Source organism: Choristoneura fumiferana, chromosome 25 (genome assembly GCF_025370935.1).
Source record: "Choristoneura fumiferana chromosome 25, NRCan_CFum_1, whole genome shotgun sequence".
Classification (NCBI taxonomy): Eukaryota; Metazoa; Arthropoda; class Insecta; order Lepidoptera; family Tortricidae; genus Choristoneura; species Choristoneura fumiferana.
In genome coordinates this window covers 9,016,253-9,040,129 of record NC_133496.1, presented here as the reverse complement: position 1 = coordinate 9,040,129, position 23,877 = coordinate 9,016,253, and the positions used below count along the sequence as shown (strand labels likewise).

At 39.0% G+C, this 23,877-nt stretch overlaps 1 protein-coding gene across 2 annotated transcripts; it reads right to left on the bottom strand.

Moving 5' to 3' along the window:
• Positions 1-17: 17 nt before the first annotated feature.
• Positions 18-23,636, bottom strand: LOC141442375 (MICOS complex subunit Mic60-like). 2 transcript variants are annotated; one of them, XM_074107339.1, is made up of 18 exons: positions 23,524-23,636; positions 22,686-22,876; positions 22,057-22,213; positions 21,558-21,648; positions 20,588-20,659; positions 19,703-19,872; positions 18,947-19,073; positions 17,848-18,011; positions 15,590-15,715; positions 15,000-15,072; positions 13,803-13,891; positions 12,798-12,908; positions 12,384-12,501; positions 11,506-11,640; positions 9,770-9,873; positions 8,666-8,767; positions 2,497-2,582; positions 18-1,588 (listed from the first exon to the last, which is right to left on the bottom strand). In XM_074107339.1, exons 1-18 carry the CDS (start codon positions 23,566-23,568, stop codon positions 1,411-1,413), a joined length of 2,139 nt encoding a protein of 712 aa, XP_073963440.1. In that variant the 5' UTR covers positions 23,569-23,636; the 3' UTR covers positions 18-1,410. The 2 variants fall into 2 exon arrangements, with proteins under 2 accessions (XP_073963440.1, XP_073963441.1); XM_074107340.1 differs by lacking the exon at positions 20,588-20,659.
• Between the last annotated feature and the right edge of the window lie 241 nt (positions 23,637-23,877).

Below are 23,877 nucleotides of genomic sequence, written 5' to 3'. Positions count from 1 at the left end.
GAAATAAAACAAGAAAATGAAATAAAAATCATTGTTTAATTTAAGTTACATACGATATTTTTCATATTTACATAAATTACTAAATTTAACGCGCCCCGTTTACCTTAAATAGTAGATAACGTTGCTATAACAAGGTTCACCGACTTAAATGCAGTTAAAAACAAAAAAAATGGTTTATAAATACATGAACGCACTATAATCCCCGCAGTAATTGTCGTGTTCAAATAAACACATCTGCGAACTCTTTTAGTGGCTACAAATGTTTATATCACTGCAGATTACAATAATATTGCTTGAAACCCAAAATGGTACAGAACTGTTCAACAATTTCGCACTTGAAACTTTCGGCTTTGCTAAATGTATTTTCTATAAATTCATTACAATTCAGGCTTCAAAAAATAAACAAAAGGCGATGGTAGCGAAAAAACTAGATATTTACCTACCTGCAATAGTGAACCGGCATAATTAACAATTCTCCTATTTTTCAGATCAAAAATAATCAACAAGTTAATGAAGAAAATTTGAACTGAATGTCGTAGTTTTGTTAAGGCCAGCTATTTTTAATTGTCATTTATTTAAATCAAATTCAAGTTAAGAGTGCAATGAACCGCTTTACTTTAATCTATAATTTGAATTGCATACTGTCTCACCCGTTTTTTAGGTTAGGTTAGGTTAAGTATCATGTTTCATTAATAGTTTCTTGGAAGTAGTATTTACTTCACAAGATACAATGTTCCATTTTGACTACAGTAGAAATGATACATGAATCTTTTCCCTAGTGAACCAACGTTAATGTGAGCACTAACTTGCGAACATTTATTAGCTCTTGTTCAGAAATAACCGCTATTTTTAAACAACCTTAAAACGCCTTTTCGACTTTCAAGTAACTGAAAAATTTATGATAATAAGTATTGTTAAGTTTAGAGTCCCTTTTCCAGGAGTTCGCTACAGACAATTAATTTTATTTCCTGTTAAAAAAAAGGCCTCTCGGACACTTTTTAAGCATAAAAATACAGTAACTAAAATGTTTACGTCAGTGAATTACAATTCAAGATATTAAAATGGAGAAGGCTTTCATACTGAAATTTTACAAATAAAAATTATTCATGACAAATATGTATAAGCCTCAACTCAATTCTGGTCATCGTTCTCGCAATTTCACTAATCTAATTAGTATAAATCGAGTTTGTAATTTGTTACAAATAAAAAAATCGTAGGCGTCAAGATCAGTTCAGCCGTGATCAACAGAGATCGGCAGCGGGGCGGCCCGCGAATCCATGCTTAAAAACGCTACCGGCACTTATGCACAAGTACATAGAACTTCAAACAACACAGACATATTTCCTCCGCTCCGCTTCCGTTTCTCTATGATTGAGTTTCGAACAGAAAGCTAATCAGCGTTCACATAATTTACAGATACAGCAGGCCCGATACTGAGGCGTGCGCCATGACAGCCTCGGCCGCCTGTTTGATCTCGAGGTGCGTACGCGCAGAGTCCAGCCAGGGCTTCGCCGCCGCCCGCGGGGCGCCCTGCAGCAGGTTCACGTAGCGAAGCGCCGCGGGGAGGTTGCCATGGTCCATGAAGAATCTATAGTCAGAACAAATCTAATTCAGCGTGAAAATTATTAACAAAATGAATGTTAGTCGAACCCTAAATAGTCTGAGCAAACTAATTTTAGGTTTTCAGTTATTTAGCACGAATATATATGTAATTTTGCACGAATATATATGTAAACCGTGGTGTGTAAAGCCGTGGTGGCCTAGTGGTTTGACCCAACGCCTCTCAAGCAGAGGGTCGTGGGTTCAAACCCCGGCTCGCACCTCTGAGTTTTTCGAAATTCATGTGCGGAGTTACATTTGAAATTTACCACGAGCTTTGCGGTGAAGGAAAACATCGTGAGGAAACCTGCACAAACCTGCGAAGCAATTCAATGGTGTGTGTGAAGTTCCCAATCCGCACTGGGCCCGCGTGGGAACTATGGCCCAAACCCTCTCATTCTGAGGGGAGGCCTGTGCCCTGCAGTGGGACGTATATAGGCTGGGATGATGATGATGATATATGTAAACCTATGCCGACAAAATGTGTTTTTTTTTCTCATCCAACCTTGTAGTGTGGGGTATCGTTGGATAGGTCTTTTTAAATTATTAGGGGGTTGCTAAGACGATTTTTCGATTCAGTGATTTGTTTGCAAAATATTCAACTTTAAAGTGCAAATTTTCATTAAAATCGAGCGTCCCCCCCCCCTCTAAAATCTAAACCGGTCGGAAAATTTTGAAAAAAATCTGGATGGTAGCAAGTATATCAAACTTACAAGGAAAACTGTAACGGTTAAGTCAAAAGCAGCCTAAGGTATAAAATATACCTAAACTTGGAATATTCCGTACAAAATACGAAATCCTTAGAAAAAGATTACTTAATTACCGCGGCAACCGCGGTAGGCATATTAGGGCCGTGACCCTGCATATTTTATGTTAATGAATATTTATTAACGTTACCTTGCCCTCTGGATGATGTCAAACGTGTCTAAACTGGTGAAGTCTGTGGGAAGGTTGTCCAACTCGTCCTTTGGTATCTCCGCTAGCTGAAAAGAAGATTTTGCATTAATCATTGCAACAAGAGAGCAATTTTTCTATTATACCTTGTATAACTATTGCTAACGTCGCCACAATTTCGCTAGATAATACTGAAGTAAATAAAGCTTGCTCTGTTATATTCTGAGTCAGATTTTCTGACAGTTTTAGTCCAATATCCTACATTTTACGTGCAGCATTAGTTAGTTAGTTTAGTAGACCAGCACTAATATCTCACCCGACTCTACTTCTAGAGCCGATAGGACGTGTCAGATATTTTTAAACGCTGCGCTGTGGCCGATATTAACGCAGATGTCTGTACATATGTTATGTACAAATAAACATACCACGACAATTTCAAACAAATTCAAATAGTTGTAACTGTTTTGAGGAAAGAATTTTATAGAAATCGATCTGTCGAGATCTTATTATCGAAAAAAAAAAATATTTTATGTATCCAGCCAACACACGTAGGTGTGTACTGTACAGTCAAACCATTTGATTTCTGAGCCAACGTCGAAGGTTCTCACAGTAAGTTAACTGACGGTTAAATGTGATGCCGTCGCCGTCTATTCGAACAAAACAAATAGAGACGGCATCACATTTAACCGTCAATTAACAATAATCAATGGATGGTGAAACAGCCCCTAAGTGTCATAATAAAATCCCTTACAGTTTTAAACTTTCGTGATTTTCACTCATAGTCAAAATACCACGCACAGGACTTATCACGCTAACACACACGAGTAATATTTGGTATGCAAATGTAGTTTGGGTGACAATGCAAGTACAGTCACAAAAGTACAGTCAGTAAAAAAGCTTGTATTAAAATTAAATTTTTATGGTTAGGTTATTTTTTGAATATGGAACGTCGACTTATATATACGAACACGTTTGTCTGTTACTTATTCACGCTTAAACCGCTGAACCGACTTAGATGAAATTTGCTATGGAGATAGTGTGAAACCCTGGAAAGGGCATAGGAAAGTTTTTTACCCGCAAAATGGCATTGGCCCGCAAAATTGCGCGTCGATAGCGATAAACAATTTTTTAACCAACGACTAACTTAATTGACCTGACTATTCATTTGCACAGATGTTCTACAACAAAAATAACAAAATAAAATACAATACGAAATAGTTTATTTTACAGAAAACAGAATGACTGACTGAGTGACTTGGCCAGCTGCGAGTGCGGTTGACAGTAAAAATTGACAAATGAGGAGACAAATACAAATACAAGAAAATAAAAGAGAACATACTATAACAAAACATGTAGTATGTGTGTGTGTGTGTGTGTGTGTGTGTGTGTGTGTGTGTGTGTGTGTGTGTGTGTGTGTGTGTGTGTGTGTGTGTGTCTGTGTGTGTGTGTGTGTGTGTGTGTGTGTGTGTGTGTGTGTGTGTGTGTGTGTGTGTGTGTGTGTGCGTTGTGTGTGCACGCATTCAACTGCCAGAAGTAATAAATAACGCGAGCGTAACCGCGGGTAAACGTTATTTGTACTTAAAACAATAAATCATGCCGTCTCCATCGTGCGTAAGATACATTTAGGTAATAACTTGAAATCATTAGCATACAAAACAAACGACAAAAACAAATAAGGGCATGTTCAGGGAAATGACGACAGCTAAATTAGAAAAGACAAAGGTCATGGCAAAAAGTATTTATAAAATCGTTCAAGTGCGAGTCGGACTCGTACATGAAGGGTTCCGTAACTCCGTACAATGTTTTAAAAACAGTTCAGCAATAAGTTTTTGTTAAAAATTCTAGTACACGTTTTTTTGCTGACTTTACTTTTTGCCCCTAGTTACCATACTATAGGGTCACTCGCGTGGTCGGCTGTCACTTTGACCGCCTAGTAACGCTTAACAACGCCTAGCAACCGTAAAACGCTGAAAAAAAAACTCATGACGGTCGTCCCCTTTCATTTACCCTAATTTTTTCTGGTAATAAATATAGCCTATGGCACTTCGGGATAATTTAGCATTCTAATGATGAAAGAATTTTAGAAAGCGGCCTAGTAGTTTTTGAGTTTATTCGTAACAAACATCCAAAAATTTAAATATTTTTTATAATATTATGTAGCACTAGCTTTTACTCGCAGCTTCGCACGCGTAAACTATTCGATCTCTAGGTGTGCCTATAAAATTTGAGGTTTGCCCTCGATTACCCTAGGATCCCATCATCAGATCTTGACTTGGTGACAACAGGACCACCCCAGAAGAATACCCTTTAGATTAAAATAAAAATTTTCGGTCCACAATTGACTGAGTAATCGGTGAACATACATAAAAAAAAAACAGAACATAAAACCTCCTCCTTTTTTGAAGTCGGTTAAAAATATATATATATTTCCTGAAGCTATTTCCACACAAAAAATAAGGCTCAGGATGACTTCGTCCACAATCCTATTTCGTTACCTTCTTAAATCGTCCACAGTGCCATGTCGTCAGCCTACAATTCCTAAATCGTCACCTTCCTAACTCGTCCACTTTCTGATATCGTCCATATCCCATTTTGTCTACATTCCTATTTCGACCACAGTGCCAACTCGTCCACTTTCTTTTATAGACCACAGTACTTGGTCAGCAGTGCCAACTCGTCCACGTTTACCAGACGTTGTCTCACAGAGATGGTCAATTTAAGCGTTTAAATAGCAAAATATCCCGAGAGAGTAATTTGGAAAGCCCTTTTCAATAATCATTTATAGAGATTTATATTAGTCTGGATAATGAACGATGCAATAATGTTGACGAGCTGGCACCGTGGTCTTAATTTGAATGTTGACGTGTTAGCACTGTATTCGAAAAAAGACTGTTGACGAGTTGGTATTGTGGCCCACGTAAGAAAGCGGACAAGATAGGAAAGTGACGATGTAGGAATGTTGGCGAATCAGAACAGTAGACTATATGAGAATGAGGACGATTTAAGAAGGTGACAAAATGGGACTGTGGACGAAGTCATCCCGAGCCAAAAATAAGCAATATTGTGATTAAATATACACAAAACCTTGTGGTAAAGTTGATAAAAAGTCAGATAATCTTTGTTGTTGGATCCAATAGAAAGTTACGATGTAGTTCGTGACGTTTTCCTGACGTCAAGAAATTTTGGATGTTTTATGCAGTTTATGCTTTATGATCTCGTTCTTAGAGTTAAAAATGCCATGATCCCAACCAACTCTGTTGGGACTATGCCATGATAATTTGTTTCAGTTCATAAATCTATTTACCCGACTGCCCAAAAAGAAGATAATTTTGTAAATATCATCTCATTGTAATACAAATACAAATACAAATATGTTATTCATATAACATTGTACACGGTAATTATTATTTAAATATACAATAGGATATACTAGGACATATAAACGTGTGCCTGAACTAGGATTCCCTGTTTCAGGCTAGTCTAGGCTAGGTAATAGTCACGAATTAACGTTTTCTTTCTTTCTAGAAGATGCTTGACACTTTTATCAATTTGGCTGCCTAAGGAACCCTAGAACCAGCGATAAAATACAATGGACTCGGCGTTATGTCGTCTTGGAAGTTGAAAACAAAGCGTTGATCTTTGCTTGCCATTCGCTGTGAACGTCACGGCATGACGTTAATAGTCAAATACAGTTAAAAATCATAATGACTTCTGAACTTAGTATAGTTGATCATGATCAAGTTTTTATAACAGTTTTACACATCTTCATCATCATCATATCAGCCATAGGACGTCCACTGTTGGACATAGGCCTTCCCCATAGACAAATCCCTTACCATTTTTAAAGACCTCCTAAAGGCTCACCGTGGCATTATGCTGAGTGGGGACCTATTTAGCGTCATGTATGTCTTTATCTGTTCTATGTTTGTTTCTATGTTTATTATATGGTGTTAAATAAATGTATTTTCTTTCTTTCTTTCTCACTATTTGTCACTAAGTTAATCCCCAGTCTTTGATCCTTCTCTATTCTGTTTTTTTTTTAATATTGTTTCTTAAATTTCCTTTTTAAATTCCTTTTCTCACATGCGGCCTTTTGATATTTTGTATGAAGTACATGTTGTTTATAAGTATTATATTTAATGTTAATGTATTTGTTTCTATATAATTTATATTGTATTTTTGTATTGTTTTCAATATTTATTGTCTATTAATTCTACCTCTCTTAAAAAGAAGTTGACTCAAGAGGCTCTGTATAATATTAAAGACTATTTTGATATAAAATTTTAATCAGAAATAAATATTGTATAGAAATGGACATATCTGCCAATTAAATTAATGTTATTATTTTTATATTTTACAATTTTAATTATTATTTGACATCAAATTAAGATTAGGTACATATTTCGTTTAATTCTATGCCAATTTTGTAATTTAAATTTATTTTTTCCCTTTGTTAACTGTAGGTTTTTTTTTTTAATACTCATATGTAAGACTTGTTCTAGTGCACCCGCGACTTTAACCAGGTCATCCGTCCATCTCGTTGGTGGACGTCCTACGCTACGCTTGCCGATCCGCGGTCTCCACTCGAGAACCTTTCGGCCCCAACGACCATCTGTTCTCCGTGCTATATGGCCTGCCCATTGCCACTTCAACGAGCAAATTAATTCACTTGGCTATGTCGGTGACCCTTGTTTTTCTACGTATCTCCTCATTTCTGATTCAATCCCTTAGAGAAACCCCATACACATACAATACATACACATATATATACTATACTATATACTATATATACTATACCTATATTTTACATATACAATATCAAAATAAACGCAATATGGTTTATTAATCTATTGAATCAGGCGTTACTTTGCGAAGGTCTATATCAATCATCATCATCCCAGCCTATATACGTCCCACTCACTGCTGGGCACACTGTGCACAGGCCTCATCTCAGGATAAGTGGGCTTGGGCCGTAGTTCCCACGCGGGCCCAGTGCAGATTGGGATCTTCACACACGCCATTGAATTGCTTCGCAGGTTGTGCAGGTTTCCTCACGATGTTTTCCTTCACCGTAAAGCTCGTGGTAAATTTCAAATGTATCATATCAATGAACTAAAAGAATTTCTTTGCTCACCCGCGACCGTATTGTTATGAGGTCGGGAGCTGGTCTCGTGTGAGCAAAGAAATGAGGGCTATCGCGAATGAATTCGCCGCTAGAGGCGCTAGTGTAGCGTGAGGTCTCCGAAATGTCAAATCTCATAGTTTTTGGGTGAGCTACGCGGGTTTATTTATAATTAGATTTTTTTGTGAATATTTTGCATTACCTGAAATTTATTATGGCAATTATGCGTTACGGGGCAATGAATGTCTGTGTTTTGAGACAGTTTTGTCTTTTGGAAACTTTTGTCCTCCCTTTTTTTCGAACAAAACGGGACTAAGCAACACTGTGGTTGCTGGATATTTTTATGGTACGTTTTTAAGGTGTTTTAAATATGATTTTAATCTAAACTTGGTTTTAACGCCCGTAATAACAGACTCTGAAAGCCACACTTAAAAACCTCACGCAACAGTGCGCCATCTAGTGAGACAAAAAACGATAGCCCTCATTCTTTTAGTTCATACTGATATGGTTTATTGTCGCTATGACTCGTTAAAAATAGGCCTTGATATTTTAAGACATGCAGCTGACAATGAACAAGGAAATTTTATTAGCATTAGCACAGTTTTCTAGTGTGTCCCATACTTTTGGATACTTTGGCTGCTACACTACCAGAGGTACGCGGTACTAATGTCGGCTTGAATGTTACCAAGTATTTGGCGACGTGCGTGCTCCGGTATATTTGTACACGATGAATGCCTAACAATTTGACCGCTTTGACTGTCACTGTTTATGACTATTTTGTATGTTTCCAAGTATTTGGTGATCTTGACTGCTACGTACTATATGACGCTGACTGTATGCCAGGGCGGACAGGATAAAAATGGTCAAAATTGGTGTGGCGTTATTTATGCATAGCAACCAAAGTATTTCAATAATACTCGCTGCGCCGCCGCCGCTAGTCGCGCCTAGTGGTTACAGTTACCTCTCATTCAGAGAGGAGGCCTGTACCCGGCAGTGACACGTATATAGGCGGGGATGATGATGATGATGATGATGATGATGAGAAGTTACCTTCGGGAAGAGGAGTTTGGACTGCAACCACGAGAGGAAATAGATGGGCAGGCCGGCGCCACTCCGCCCCACCAGGGCCACCTTCATCGCGGTTTGTTCCATCTAGAAAACAAATATTATCATGAACAGGTCGAAAACGTATTCAAAAAAAAAAGAGGAGATATAGGTGGTGCCACGAGAGTTGAAGTGAATGCACACACACAGGTACATGAAGAACTGTTTGCATAAAAGGAGTATGACTTTCTGCCAAGTTTCTTGCGGCGCATTCTTCTTGGCAATGATGGTCTTTCCGAAAGCGCTGGTAGTTTAAAAAAATTACGTGTAAAAGTGCCCATTGCGGCCTATTTACTGAATAAATCATTTGAATTTTGAATTTTGAATTATGAGCGAAATGAATGAGTGAATGTCAAAATTTCACCGTCATTACAGGATATGTTCTTATGTGCATCTCCTTAACACTGGTGGCACTATCTATATCATAAGTAAAAGTTTGTACTGAAACCAGTGCAGTGTCACCGGAAATTCGTGATTTTGTACTCGTGGCGGTTTACTAATGTTTCGGCGAATAACGTTTGGCAACCTGTTTCATTTCGCAACTTTTCATTTCCCAACTGTTTAATATTTCTGAAACTCAACCTAACCTAATCCAAAGGGTTCTACACGATGGCCCTGATCCTGATCCTAAAATGTTTACAGTTTTAGAGTTTGCGAAATGAAAAGTTGCAATTATTGGCCGTAGCTTCTACTCGAAATAAGTAATAACTTTTGAACCGGTAACATAACTAGAACAGTACGATGAAATTTTAATGTACAGGTACGAGTATGTAAATTAAAATTGCATGCTTACAATCTACTGTTAACAAAAAAAAAAATATTGAGCTCTCCTCATTCGTCTCTAAAAAATTGGACTGTACAATGAACTTTACACAACACGGCTAATTACAGAACATGGCTGCATAACTACCGGATGCTACTGTAAACCAAATGCTCATTTGAACTTATTTCATGATCAACGTATCTCGTTGGTACGACATTTCCCCTTGTTTATTTTTTCTGTGGCTCATTCTACGCAATCCAAGCACCTCTCTGCGATATCGTACTTACCGCATCAAACTTCTCCCGCAACGTTTTTTCGGTGGCGATACCCTTTTCGCGCACCTCTTGAGGGATACCTTTAAGCACCGTTTGCACTAACTTGTCGTCTTTACCTGTTACAATGGAAATAATCATAAATAAATAATAAAATAAAATAATAAATAAAACTTCGGGCCAATAACATTTCGTGTTATTCATTCTTCGGAGTTACAAAAAACGGATATAAAAAATCTATATTTTGAAATTCGGAAAAATAAATTTCGTGTTTTTGAGTAATCGGAATTATATGTCTTAGAAATTCTGAAAATCGGAATTAGCAAATTCGGAATAAATTCAGAATCTTCGTGTTCTCGATAAGTTAACTGAAATTCTACTAATATTATAAATCCGAAAGTTTGCGAGTATGTGTGTGTATGTTTGTTACTTCTCCACGCTAAAACGGCTGTACGGATATGGATGAAGTTTGATATATAGATAGTTGGACATCTGGAATAACATACTAGGCACAGGCTACTTTTTTATCCCGATATTCACACGGGATCGGGATAAAATATTGAAATTTCAACAACCTAATTTAAAATTTCATGTTTATATTCGAGTCCAGAATTAGGTGAACTAGATTGACAGCTGAAAATGTTACCAGACATACCAACAAAAAATAGTCATAGTAATATGTCGATATACACTTGTGTAGACGCGGAATGAAAATGTGTGTCACTTTTGTGCTTTATTTCCATAGTTTTAGGCCTAAAAATGACATAAAAGATAACACAATTGAAACTAAATCAACAATATAAAAAAAAAAGCACAACAACGGGAGATAGTTCCCAGCAAACCGATGGTAATTGTCGAATGACATATCGTCACTACTTTAAAAAAAAACTCTTATTTCAAAGTAGATAATTTTTCTGAGTGGATCTTATGAGCATTACGTCAAGGTTAAATTTTGTTGACATATTGATTTTAGATACGAGATTTTTTCAAAGTAGTGACGATATATGTCGTCAACAAAACAAAATGCCGAACGCCGTCCTTGCCGATGTTCAACAGGTTTTTTCCAAATCTCTTTTTCTTCGCCTCCCTCCCTTCTTCTCGTTTTTTCAAATAAAAGATTTATTTTATTATTATTTCGTATTGAGTTTTTTTTTATATCGATATAAAGTTTTTTTATATCGATATTACAGCACTGGTGAAACTGTGGCAACATTTGTGTGCAATGAACTGAAGTTGTATTACCTAATTCTTTACTCGAGTATAATCCTATGAAATTGGCACGGTTATTTTACCTGTATGCAACGTTAACGAGATCCACACACAATTTTTGAGGGTATAGGGAGTTTAGTAAAATGCCGAAATTTCAATTCAACTGATGGATTTAACTATTTAAGAGTGAGAAGCCGCGGGTAAACATTGCTCAAGAAGAAGACAGTGTCGTAGGTCCGTGCGGGGTGCGGAGATCGGGGTGCGGGGTGTGGGTTGCGGGGTGTGGGGTGTGGAGTGTGGAGTGCGGGGTGGCTGTGTGGGCTGCGGGATGGGAGATGGGGGTACATTCGAGTTCATAAACTTGTGAGCAACAATTTTATCAAAAACATCTGAACACGACTCCATTGTTAACGGCATAGAAGCGTGTTCAGATATTTTTGATCAAAATTTGCTCACAAGTTTATGAACTCGACTGTACGTGGTGCGAGGTGGGCGTGTGGGGTGCAGGGTGCGGGATGCGGGGTGAGGGTGGGGGTACGCACCGGCCTTCTCCAGCGCCTTGATCTCGTTGGCGACGTTAGCGCGCGTGTCGGCGCGGCGAGTGGCCGCCAGCAGCGCCTCGGCCGCCGCCCACAGCGACTGCGAGCGCCGCGCCTCCGCCTCCGCCGCCGCCCGCTCTGCAATATACATGTAATTGTTAGAAAAATACGACGGCACTATTACCAATAGCGAGCGCAGCGAGGGCTCCAAAGTACGCCGTCCGAGGAAAACACCATTTTGCTGCGAAGTCATACACTCTACTTTTTGTCTCCCCCTATGAGAATATATGTATAGATTGATATTTTCCCCAGAATTTAGTTGATAATAGTTTTTTTTTTGCATAAGTGTTACTCTGAGGATGAACTCTAATTGAGTTCGAAACGCGTCAGCGTATAGTGATAGTGGTGATAGTTGGGTTTGTATAATTTGTGTGTTCTTGAAGTATGGAGGTGAACGAGCTACATAAACACACAGCGTCGCAGCAGGTGTGCAAAGTAATTGTTTATGGGTAATAATCAATCAAGGGGCAAAATCTCGAAATAACAACCACTGGCCTTAAAGTCATGGAATTTGGTATGTAGGTAGCTGGACGTCTGGAATAAAACATAGGCTACTTTTTATTCCGATATTCCCACAGGATAGGAATAAAATCTTCAAATTTCAACCGCTGAGATTAGAATCATGAAATTTTGTACAGTTGTTCTTAACACAACCTCAATGAAGATCACGATATAAATTTTGGGATTTCCCAGGGGAATTTCGTTAAACCCCGGAACTTCAATTGTAACTACCAGATTTAATAGTTTACGCGCGCGAAGCCGCGGGTAAACTCAAGTTATTCAATAAATTTTTAATAACACATCATGCTCGCGTGACTCACGTTTGAGCGTCTGTTCGATGGCTTGTAGCTTCCCGGCCATGGCTGCGAGCTCTCGCTTGAACTCGACGCGTTCCTTCTCTATCTGCTCGGACACCTGGCGATTGTACCGTGCCATCACCTGGACACAAAAAACAAGGCCTTTACAGTTTTACCATTTAACGTCTTTACCCATTACAAGTGGTATTTTGCAGGTGGTAGGACCTTGTGCAAAGTCCGCCCGGATTGCTACCACCATCTTGCTCGTTAATCCTGCCGTGAAGCAACAGTGCTTGCACTGTTGTGTTTCGGCGTGGAGAGTAAGACAGCCAGTGAAATTACTAGCACTTGAGGTATCCCATCTTAGGCCTCTAGGTTGGCAACGCATCTGCAATACCCCTGGAATACACCAGAGGTGTGCTTGTGTGAGTTGCTTACCTCTTGTTCCTTCCTGTTAAGTGCCGCCTGCATGACCTCTTGTTGTATTTCGAACTGTTTCTTGAGCTGCTCTTTTAGGACTTTGGCTGCCTCTGCTTGAATTTCCAGAGTCTACGAAAAAAAGACAGTATAAAATTATTATTTCTATTAAAAAAAAAACAGGACGACTCTGAACCCGCGACTTTAACCCGGTCATCCGTCCATCTCGTTGGTGGACGTCCTACGCTGCGCTTGCCGATCCGCGGTCTCCACTCGAGAACTTTTCGGCCCCAACGGCCATCTGCCCTTCGTGCTATATGGCCTGCCCGTTGCCACTTGAACGAGCGAATTCGCTGCGCCGGGTAGGAGATATCCTTGATATAATTATTTTTTATTTTTGATACAAATTATTATTAACTAGGTAGCTTTTGCGAGGCGTTAGGAAGGTGGATTCAGCTCCGGCCTTGGGGTAGAACAAGTGGAACGATCGCAGTAGGCGCCAGATGGCAAGGGGCGCCATTTTCCAGTTTCCAGTGCTTAAAATTTTATGGCATGGCGCCTTTCGAGAGGCGTTGAAGCGGTGTACAGTCAGCATCAAAAGTAGCGGATCACTTTTATACTCTGTCGCATTGACACATTGACAATCTTGCATAGCCTTTAGTACGTGGCTGTAAAACGACAAAGTACGAAAGTGTACAGCTACTTTTGATGCTGACTGTACACAATCTCACTCTACCTTGATCAAGGGCCGGCGCTGGGTGGGTTCAAAATAAAAACTTTGAAGTGCGAATTGGACTCTTAACACCTAATGTCCCATATTACCGTACAACTGTACTGTACTGTGTACTGTGTGGATATGATGAAGCAAAAACGCCTAAAAATTTAGATTTTTGGACAGAGACCTTTTTTAATCCATACTTTACTTTTACTTACTACGGTTTCACAAATACTACTTTGACACAGATGGACACACAGACATTTGTTTCGCAAAACAAGAACCACACCGTAGCTAATATTATCTATTACCTTCATATTGAATTCCTTGTCCTTTTGGAGCTGTTCTTTTTTAATCATGTCTTCGACTTTTGCTTCGATTATCTTCTTTTCGTCGTGACCTGCGATTCAAAGTTTTTTATTAATACGTATACAAAGTGTCCGGAATAACAACGTAGGAACTTCAGGAAGGGATACACTGGAGAATTCGGAAGAGTGGCGTCCGGAAACAATGATGTAGAAACTTTAGGAGGTGATACACTGGAGCATTCGGAAGAGTGGCGTCCGGAAACAACGACGTAGAAACTTTAGGAGGTGATACACTGGAGCATTCGGAAGAGTGGCGTCCGGAAACAACGACGTAGAAACTTTAGGAGGTGATACACTGGAGAATTCGGAAGAGTGGCGTCCGGAAACAACGACGTAGAAACTTTAGGAGGTGATACACTGGAGCATTCGGAAGAGTAGCGTCCGGAATAACGACGCAGGAACTTTAGGAGGAGATACACTGGAGCATTCGGAAGAGTAGCGTCCGGAATAACGACGTATGAACTTTAGGAGGTGATACACTGGAGCATTCGGAAGAGTAGCGTCCGGAAACAACGACGTAGGAACTTTAGGAGGTGATACACTGGAGCATTCGGAAGAGTGGCGTCCGGAAACAACGACGTAAAAACTTTAGGAGGTGATACACTGGAGCATTCGGAAGAGTGGCGTCCGGAAACAACGACGTAGAAACTTTAGGAGGTGATACACTGGAGCATTCGGATAGAGTAGCGTCCGGAATAACGACGCAGGAACTTTAGGAGGATACACTGGAGCATTCGGAAGAGTAGCGTCCGGAATAACGACGTAGGAACTTTAGGAGGTGATACACTGGAGCCTTCGGAAGAGTAGCGTCCGGAATAACGACGTAGGAACTTTAGGTGATACACCGGCGCATTAAGAAGAGTAGTGTCTGAAATAACCACGTAGGATTTTTAGGAGGTGATACACTGGCGCATTTGGAAGGGTAGTGTCCGACTTCAGAATAACGACAAAGAACTTCAGAAGGTGACACTTGAGTATAAGGAAGAGACTGAATTGTTAGAAATACAACGAACAAGGAAAGGTTCCGGTAGAGATCAGTTTTAGACAAAAAAAAATAGAATCGATTACGAAACGACCATCTCTGATTTTGATTTACAATTTTATCTTAATTTTCATACATCCTTGTGATGGAACACTCACATTCGATAGCTCGGTTCATTTTCAATTCCCTCACTGTTTGCAGTTCTGCTATTTCTTTTTGCAGGTACGCCACCTACAAAAAACCATCAAGTTGTATTTGTTATTCATATAGTACTTACTTATACAGGGTGTCTCTACTGACCATGGGGCTTTAAATTCAAGGTTCGATTCCAATCACAAAACTAAGCTACTTTTTTTTGTAACATTTTCAAAAACTAAAATTTAGATCGTTTATTGTTCCTCAAAGTTTAATTGTAAAATCATTGTATCGAACATGGCGGTGTTATCGCTGTCCTTGGTACGGGGGCCTTGAAATAATTTTTGACATTTATTTGACACCTCTAAGACCCATTGAAAATAACATTTAATTTGTATGAAAAAAAATAACAGAGTGTTCATATAGGACACGGCAGACCCTCATTTTTAGTGCCAAGATAAAGTTATAAGCAAAATTTCTAAAATATGCTATTTTTTCTGTACTAAAAGTCAAACTTGTTGACGTACACGTCTCATCTACGTTATTGTTATGACATGACATGCAATCGATAATAAGCTGTGTGGTGGTAGACCACACGTTTGGCCGATGGTACCTGTCTCAGGGTATAAAGCAGCAGCAGGTCGGTGTCGCCGCGGATGTTCAGCTTGCGGCTACTGAGGTCAATGCCCGGGAACAGCATCTCCAACTCGCGCTTGTACGTTTTGCGGGCGTGGTCCACCTGCCACAAACAAATAACATAGTTTTCTCAAAAATGTCCGTTAAAAGTTGACATTATTTTTTACATATCAGAAGGTGAAGTGCATAGTTTATGGTCAGCGAAAAATTAAAAAGTTAAAAAGATTGCAGGCGCGCTAGCTCGACAATAATGTATTAGCGCGCCTGCAATCAGTCACATATATATTTTTAAGTTAAAAAGGCCATGGAAATGTTGGCACAAGTCGTATACAGCCAAGTCTAATGGCCGGTATCAGATATTTTGTTGGAACTCCGGACTTTTTCTATTGGGTCTGAAATAGCTTGTGGTGTTTTCAGTGGAAAAATACACCTGCAGTTTACTTTATTTATTAATATTTTGAGAAAAAGTTTATTCTATTTCAGAATTATTCACCATTTTTGAGAAAAGCTTTATATTAGTCTCGGCTGGAATAGCAATTGCTGGCTTCGTATTAGTTAAACGGACTCGCAAGCTCGTCCATGCATACTCAGCCAGCAATTGCCTACTTCCAGGCCACGACAATAATCTACAAATAGACATCTCATCACAAGAACTCATATGAAATTTAACAACCTAAAATACGTAAACAATAGCAAGGACCTAGCGCAGGGATGGGGAAATAGCGGACCGCGGCCAAGTCCGGATCGCGACAAGATTTAATCCGGCCCGCGATCAAACCCGTCATCTAAGTTAAATCGGCCCGCGATAAACAATATTAAAATATTTCATATATCTTGCGAGCAAGTATTTTCTTCAATAAATCTTCGCAAAAAAAATATTAAGGAACAGGATGTCTGACCATCACCTCGAGTGTGTTTTAAGAGTTACTTCAAGTAACTTGGAGCCTAATTTTGACGCTTTAATGAATGAACAGTCAAAATTTCATCTTTCACACCGACCCAGCACTTCAAAACGATAAATTTATATATATAAATACCTACAAGTCTTATTTTTGTTGTTACTTGTTTAGAATGAAAATTAATTAGGCCCGCGGAAATTTTGTAATTATTGTATATGGCCCATCTCTAAATCTATTTCCCCGTCCCTGACCTAGTGTCTCTTCTCTGGCCCTTAAAGCGCTCGGTTGTTTTAATGCGATAAGCGCTGCACTAAACGCAATGCGTTTGTCGCACATCAATTTTTATATCAGATAATGTATGCGCTTGCCGCTGCGCGCACCGCGTAAGAAAGAAAGAAAAAAAAAGAAAGAAAAATAATTTATTAACGGTCCCAAAAGTACCACCACCAAACACATAAAAAACCAATAATATATTAACTGAAAATAAACTGAATATAGATGCACAGAAAAACCAGAAAAATAAGACCAGCACTGGGAATCGAACCTAGGTCCTCGCATTCAGTGCCGCGTGCTATACCGCTACGCCACTGCTGGACAACGGTACAGACACGAATTTCCCCTATGCACCTAGCTTGTTTCTTATTTAGCCACTTAAGCAGTGACGCTAGCGACATCTATACCGTGGCCCTCATCGAGAAACTTTCGGCATTCCATTGGAACTAACCGCTCACCCGGACAAGAGATGTCGTTATTAATCAATCAAATGAAGATTGGTTGTGGAACTAGGGTAAATCGTCAATTATTGGCCACCTTATAATAAAAATGAATTATATTTAAGGTGACCAGAATTCATTTTAGTGTAAGGTGGCCAGTTATTGAAGGTGGCCAGTTGTTGAAGGGTGGCCAGTAATCGACACCTTATACAAAAAAATATCTCTGTTTATAGACATATAGAATTCATTTTTAGTGTAAGGTGCCCAGTTATTGAAAATTGGCCAGTAATTGACACTTTATACAAAAAATAAACTCTGTTTATGGGTGACTAGAATTAATTTTTAGTGAAAGGTGCCCAGTTATTCAAGATTGGCCAGTAATTGACACTTTATACTAAAAATTAAGTCTGTTTATCCTCCTAACGCCCAAAGTCCTTTATAAAGTACTTTTCAGTAATTTGACATTGAACTCTCTCATAAGTGACATAAAGTTCATAAAACAAAAATTAGACTTGGGCGTTAGGACTTAGGAGGATTTTGGTGACTAGAATTCATTTTAGTGTAAGGTGGCCAATAATTTGTCGATTTACTCTATTAGTAGGATTAACAAGATAGAACGGCACCTTGTTCCAATACTTGTCGCTGAGCACGGCCTTTTCCTTCTCGGCCTTATAGGTGGCCTCGGCAGCGTTGAGGTCCTCGCGGAACTGCTTGATGTACCGCTTAGTCGCCGCCACGCTCTCGGGGGGCGCCTGCACTCCCGCCTTGATCATGCGGTCCAGGGTCTCTGGAAGGGCAACCCATGGCATAGCAGTGACGTCGAGCGAACATTATCTACACCGTGTTATTTTGGATTGTCGTTAACTTTAAAAGTCTCTATCCACTACACCGTATCATACCATGAACGAAATAGGAACGTATCAGACACGGAATGTAACGCGACACGGACTACAACAAGGCAACGGCGTCATACCCATAAGAAACGAATCGGCACCGTATGGTACAGTCAAGTGCAAAAATATGTATCTATTCGAACCACTCAAAAATATGTTACCGCGGCCTTATTACGTCAGAATAAGAGTCGGTGGTACATATTTTTGAAACGTTGAATAAGTTCGTAATTTTACACTTGACTGACCATACAGGTCACTAGAGACCTTACTGTTTAACTCCACAGTTGTCAAAGAACTGATGATATGAGTATACGTTAATACTTAGTGTTTCGATGTGCAGATGAATGTAAGCTTACCCCTGTCGGTCTGGACAGCTGCCGTTTCCTGCTACTCCTGACTGCTATTTTATAACTTACAACTAGATTGCCTTAGAGACACGATACACTGATACACCGTGGACGAACGTATTGACATACATAGGCTTTCAGATTTAAGGTCCATCACACATTCCGTTGACTTCTACACGACCTAGTGCTTAATATCAGACCTGCTTTGTTACATTTTGCTCTATCAATTTATCAAAAAAAACCTTGTGTGAATTGATCCTAAAGTATAAAAGCTTAGCGCATAGAGCCTTAGTCCTTAGCCTTTTCGGTCGCTCGTTCTGAGCCCCCTGCATCGCCTAAAGTATAAAAGCTTGAAGTAGTAACTCACCGATAGCGCATAGAGCCTTAGCCGCGGCCTCCTTAGCCTTAGCTTCGGTGATGTTTCGCTCATTCTGAGCCCCCTGCATCGCCGTAAAGTATAAAAGCTTGAAGTAGTAACTCACCGATAGCGCATCGAGCCTTAGCCGCGGCCTCCTTAGCCTTAGCTTCGGTGGTGTTCCGCTCGTTCTGAGCCCCCTGCATCGCATTAAAGTCCTTGCGATCCAAATCGTCGATCGAGCTCTCCACTATCTATTAATTATAAGAAAAATCATCACTCTGTGTCCATCCACTTGGATAATATTAAAGAAATGAAGCAACGGACGAAAGGTTATTAATATTTTAGGCTAGCTTTCTTCAATATATGCGAGCGCGAACGGTAGCTAATGAAACATGCCCAAATAATAAAAATACACTAACTATTCTGCTACATATAAATTATATACTTTTCTAAACTTATGTGTAAAATAATTTGGAGTTTACCACGAGCTTAAAGGTCGCAGCTCATTAGAGCCACCCGGCACCCGACCAGCACCGCCTCGACTTTCGGCGTCCACCCGTTGTCGACAGCCCATGACCATACAAATCCATATAAAGAATACTAACAGCTCGCGGCGAGGCGGTGTTGATCGGGCGCCGGGTGGATCTAATGAGCTGTGACCTTTACGGTGAAGGAAAACATCGTGAGGGTGCACAAACCTGCGAAGCAATTCAATGGTATGTGTGGAGTTACCAATCCGCACTAGGCCCGTGTGGGAACTACACGCCCCCAAGCCCTCTCAATATGACGATGCCTATGCCCAACAAGGGGATGATGATAATATTGATGGTGAAAATCACGATGATGATAAATGATGGTGATGATGATGATGATGACTGACCCTGAAGAGCGCCGTGTTATAGCGCTCGCAGTGCTTCGTAGCGGCTTTGAAGCCGTCGACAGCGCCCCGCGTGTTTTCATGCATGTCGTGCTCCAACTCCACCATGTCTTTTGTGATCTTGATCACGGGAGGTGCCTCGGGCACGCATTTGTCGGTTTGGATCAACGTTACTATAATAAACAAAGAAATGTTAGTAAAATAACTAGTATGTATGTATATAGACAGAAACAAATACAATGTCAGGGTGTTCACTACAAATCCTAAAAAAATTCTGACTTTTCCCTGGCCACATTTCTAAGTTTCCCTGACCAATCATGTACATTACAAAGCATTATACATTTAAATGTTTTTTTTTTTACTGCCCGAGATACTAAGCTAGACCCGATGATGGGAATTCACAGCACACCAAACATGCTCACTTTTTCGTTTACTGCTTTTATGGTGCCACTCTTTAATACGTAGCCTGGAACGACTGGTGTCAAAATATCGAGCTAAGTTTTGGGAAATCACATCACGATTGGTATCTCAAAATGCATAATTTTCTTGGTGAACTTTATATAACCCTTATTTCAAGAGTAAATTTTGTTGACGTATTTATGGATTTGAGATATACGAGATTTTTTTCAAAGTTGTGATTACCTACTGTATGTGAGTGAAATAGATACTTTTTGTAAGAGTTGACCTAGCAAGATAAATAAGATAATATAAAAAACATTGGCTTGGCACACAGAAATTTAATTTAATTTCTCTAAATGCAGATTCATCGGAAAAGTTAATTTTGGAACAGTCATCTTTTCAAGATTATCACAAAGCTACTCAACCTAGTAAACTGTGGTAAGCGGTATGAAATAAATCTAAGTATAATAGGGCTTTGTAGATTTTTACCTGGAGTCTCGATCTCAGGCGTCCCAATTTTGATTTCTTCCTTGTACAGCGGTTCGAAAGACGGCGGCGGCACTGTTCCACACAGGTTAGTGCAATGAAAATATGAAATGTTAAAAAACCGGTATTAATCGGAAATTACAAAAGCCTCACTTAGACGATGCAAGAACTTGCATGAGAGTTGAGTTACATTGCAGACTGTTGAGAGACAATTAAGGTGATTTTCCACCGGCGAGACGAGACGAGGCGAGATGAGAATTGAAATTTGTATGCATTCTTGCGCGCCCGCCGCGAGCCGCCGCGGGACGCCGTACGAACTTCGATTCTCGTCTCGTCTCGTCTCGCCTCGCCAGTAAAAATCACCTTTAACTCAGTTGATCACAGAAAACATGCAAATTCTCGCGTTGTCTAAATGGGGCTTAACCTAGCTAGACTAAGCAACCCTACTTTAGCGCAAATACAATTTGTACTTGCTATAAAGTAGGATGAGAGGTAGGTGGAAATATTACCTACTCATAGAAAGAGATGGTAAAAGCGGAACCTAATCAATTCCTTTGGTTGCCGACATAGTGACCATTTTTATCCTTATAACTGAAGATTATGTAATTTAAAAAAATCTAAAATGATTTAATGCTTTTATTTGATGCTTAACGACTGTGGCAAACGAATTTAATATATATATACTAAGTTGTGTAGAGTGGCCATTTTATTAAAGCAAACAGGAGTGAAAAAAGCAGGAGTTTGAATGCAACACCACACAATCAGTGTACACAAGCTTTGCTAAAATTGTCATCACTATTGTCATGTAAAAATTTAAGCAACATAGCGGGAATCAAGTAATTTAAGGTGATACACCATTGCTGAGTTGTGTAGAATTGACTTCAGTTATCCAAAATCACAGTGTATTTATGATTCTATTTACAATCTGGGATAATTAAGGTTTTTGTTGGTTTGGTTGTTGTAGAATACGTACATGGATATTTTTTGGGTGCAAAAAACTCCTTAGCATCCTCCTCCAGGTTTTGCTCGGGTTTTGTTTGAAATTCCATTGGACTAACTCCTTCCTATAAAAAAATATTTATGTTGTTTTTAACATAAAGAATAACTCTTTACCCAACAGTGGGAAAATTTAATAGACTAACAAGACAACATGTAACACAATCCTCAAACTCCTCTTCCCTAGTACTTGGTAATACAAACAGAATTAGAATCATCAGCGATTGACATTTCCTGCCGTTTTTAATTTCTTCACAATAACATGCTTTAAAGATTTGAAGAAGACAGATTTGGATAAAATTTGGAGCTGGATCTGTCTCCAGACAAGTGATATCCTGAGTTAACATGTTGACAAATTTAAAATAGGTCCACAGCTTTGCATGCACATGGAGGAAATAGTAAATAAATTTGAAAATAGTATTGTGGGAATAGTCAGAGATATTCAATCAGCTGGTAATAAATACACAAAGTTGTACCTTTCCAAACAAAAAGTGGCTCATAATAGTAGTGACTTTGTTGAACTGGTTTACAGTGAACTTCCAGTAAGTTGTGTTCTCCTGGTACACCAGTGCTATGAAGTCATTGAATGCAGGAGCATTACTTTCGATCCAGTTGCGGGCATCTGGGCTATTTCTGTAACAGTCACACACACATGTGTATAATAAAGTAGTATACATATAAGGTGTTTTAGTATTGAGTTAGTTTTGACAAAACAACCTTTCTTTTTCCGAATAGGGTATTATTCTATTTATTCCGTGAAATACATTATCAGAAAAAGTTTCACACTTACTTTTTCTTTTGTCAATCAGTCAAAAAATTACAATAAAGACAAAGTGTGTGAAATTTCTGGTGTTGCATGGCGTGACAACACGCGGATCTTTAACTTTGGCTATTATCTTATATTTTAACAAGGCTTTAGTACACTAAATGTGACTATGCCAGCCTCATGGGGAGCCTCAGATACATGTTACATTCTCCCTTGTGCCGAAACCTAGTCTCTTCTTCTGAAAGTGGTTAATTCAGAATCACATTTACACTTCCATTCAACAGATCCATCCCATCCAGATACCTGTTTCTGGTGTCCTTAGCTTTAGTTTAAACTTACTTTGCATAAACAACTGCAGCCCCAGTTAACAATGTGGCACCGAGGGCTCCATATAGCATTCTTCTGCTTTTTGGAGGGCCATCGTTGCGTGGGGGGCACCGGTCTGGGTTGAAGTGAGCGCCGGTTGCATGGCGATGTGGTGTTCGCATCAGAATAAGGGCTGCACATGATCCATCTAGTTGTTTTCGTACCTAAAATAAAAAAATGTGTTTTTTTGTAGATTTCTAAAAACTAAAATAATCAATAACTAACAAAATATTCTCCAGTTATAAAAATTTAGGCAAAATAGCAAACTATTGAAACTTCAAATTATTTATTACCTATCATTCTATTTTTTCATACACAATCCTTGTTTCTCACATGTTTTGTGTTTTTGTATTTAAATTGTTCAGTGCAAATACAATCAGTTTGATCTCCGAAATAATATTATTTTTAACTTTTGCCAATTCAAATTAACTGGTTCTTTAAGAGTATAAAATTTAATCTATATGCCGTATTCACTATCATGTGTCTTTGAACTGGTGTTCTTGGATCGCCGTCCAGTGACATCACAGTCGCGGTCGGTGCAGGTAAAGTAAGGTTATTTACGAAATTGACGTTTATCATTGTTATGTAAGCTACAACAACACCAAGGTTAAACTATACAATACTGATACGTTGAATATATGCAATTTTTTAATTAATAATTAACAAATCACACTGAATAGTCGACATAATCGTCAAGACACAGGCAAAACAAACCTTCAAAGATCAATAAAATATTCTAGTTTTATGATTGAGAAAGAAGTTAATAACAGTTTTCTAGGCGGCAGACTATTAAATACACATAATTACGTACCAAAACCAACTTTGCGTTGTTTATATGGCTCGTAAATTTATACATTTTCGGCTTGAATCTCTTGCACAGGAGCTGTCAGTGTCAAAACCAGAGACTAAAGAGTTCAGGACATTGACTATAAACTTAACGTCGGATAGGGAGTGACCAAATAGTTACTATTTACCGGTTTATAAAACTTTCTGAAACAATAATAAACTGTTTGATTTTTTAAAGTTCAACAATATTTTTGACGAAGAAATTGTTGAATTGAGAAATACCTTGTAATAATAAAAAATATTCAACGACTGCTTCCCCAAAAAACTAGAATCTAATCTAATCTAATTTTATTTGTCAATTCCATAGACAAAACGTACT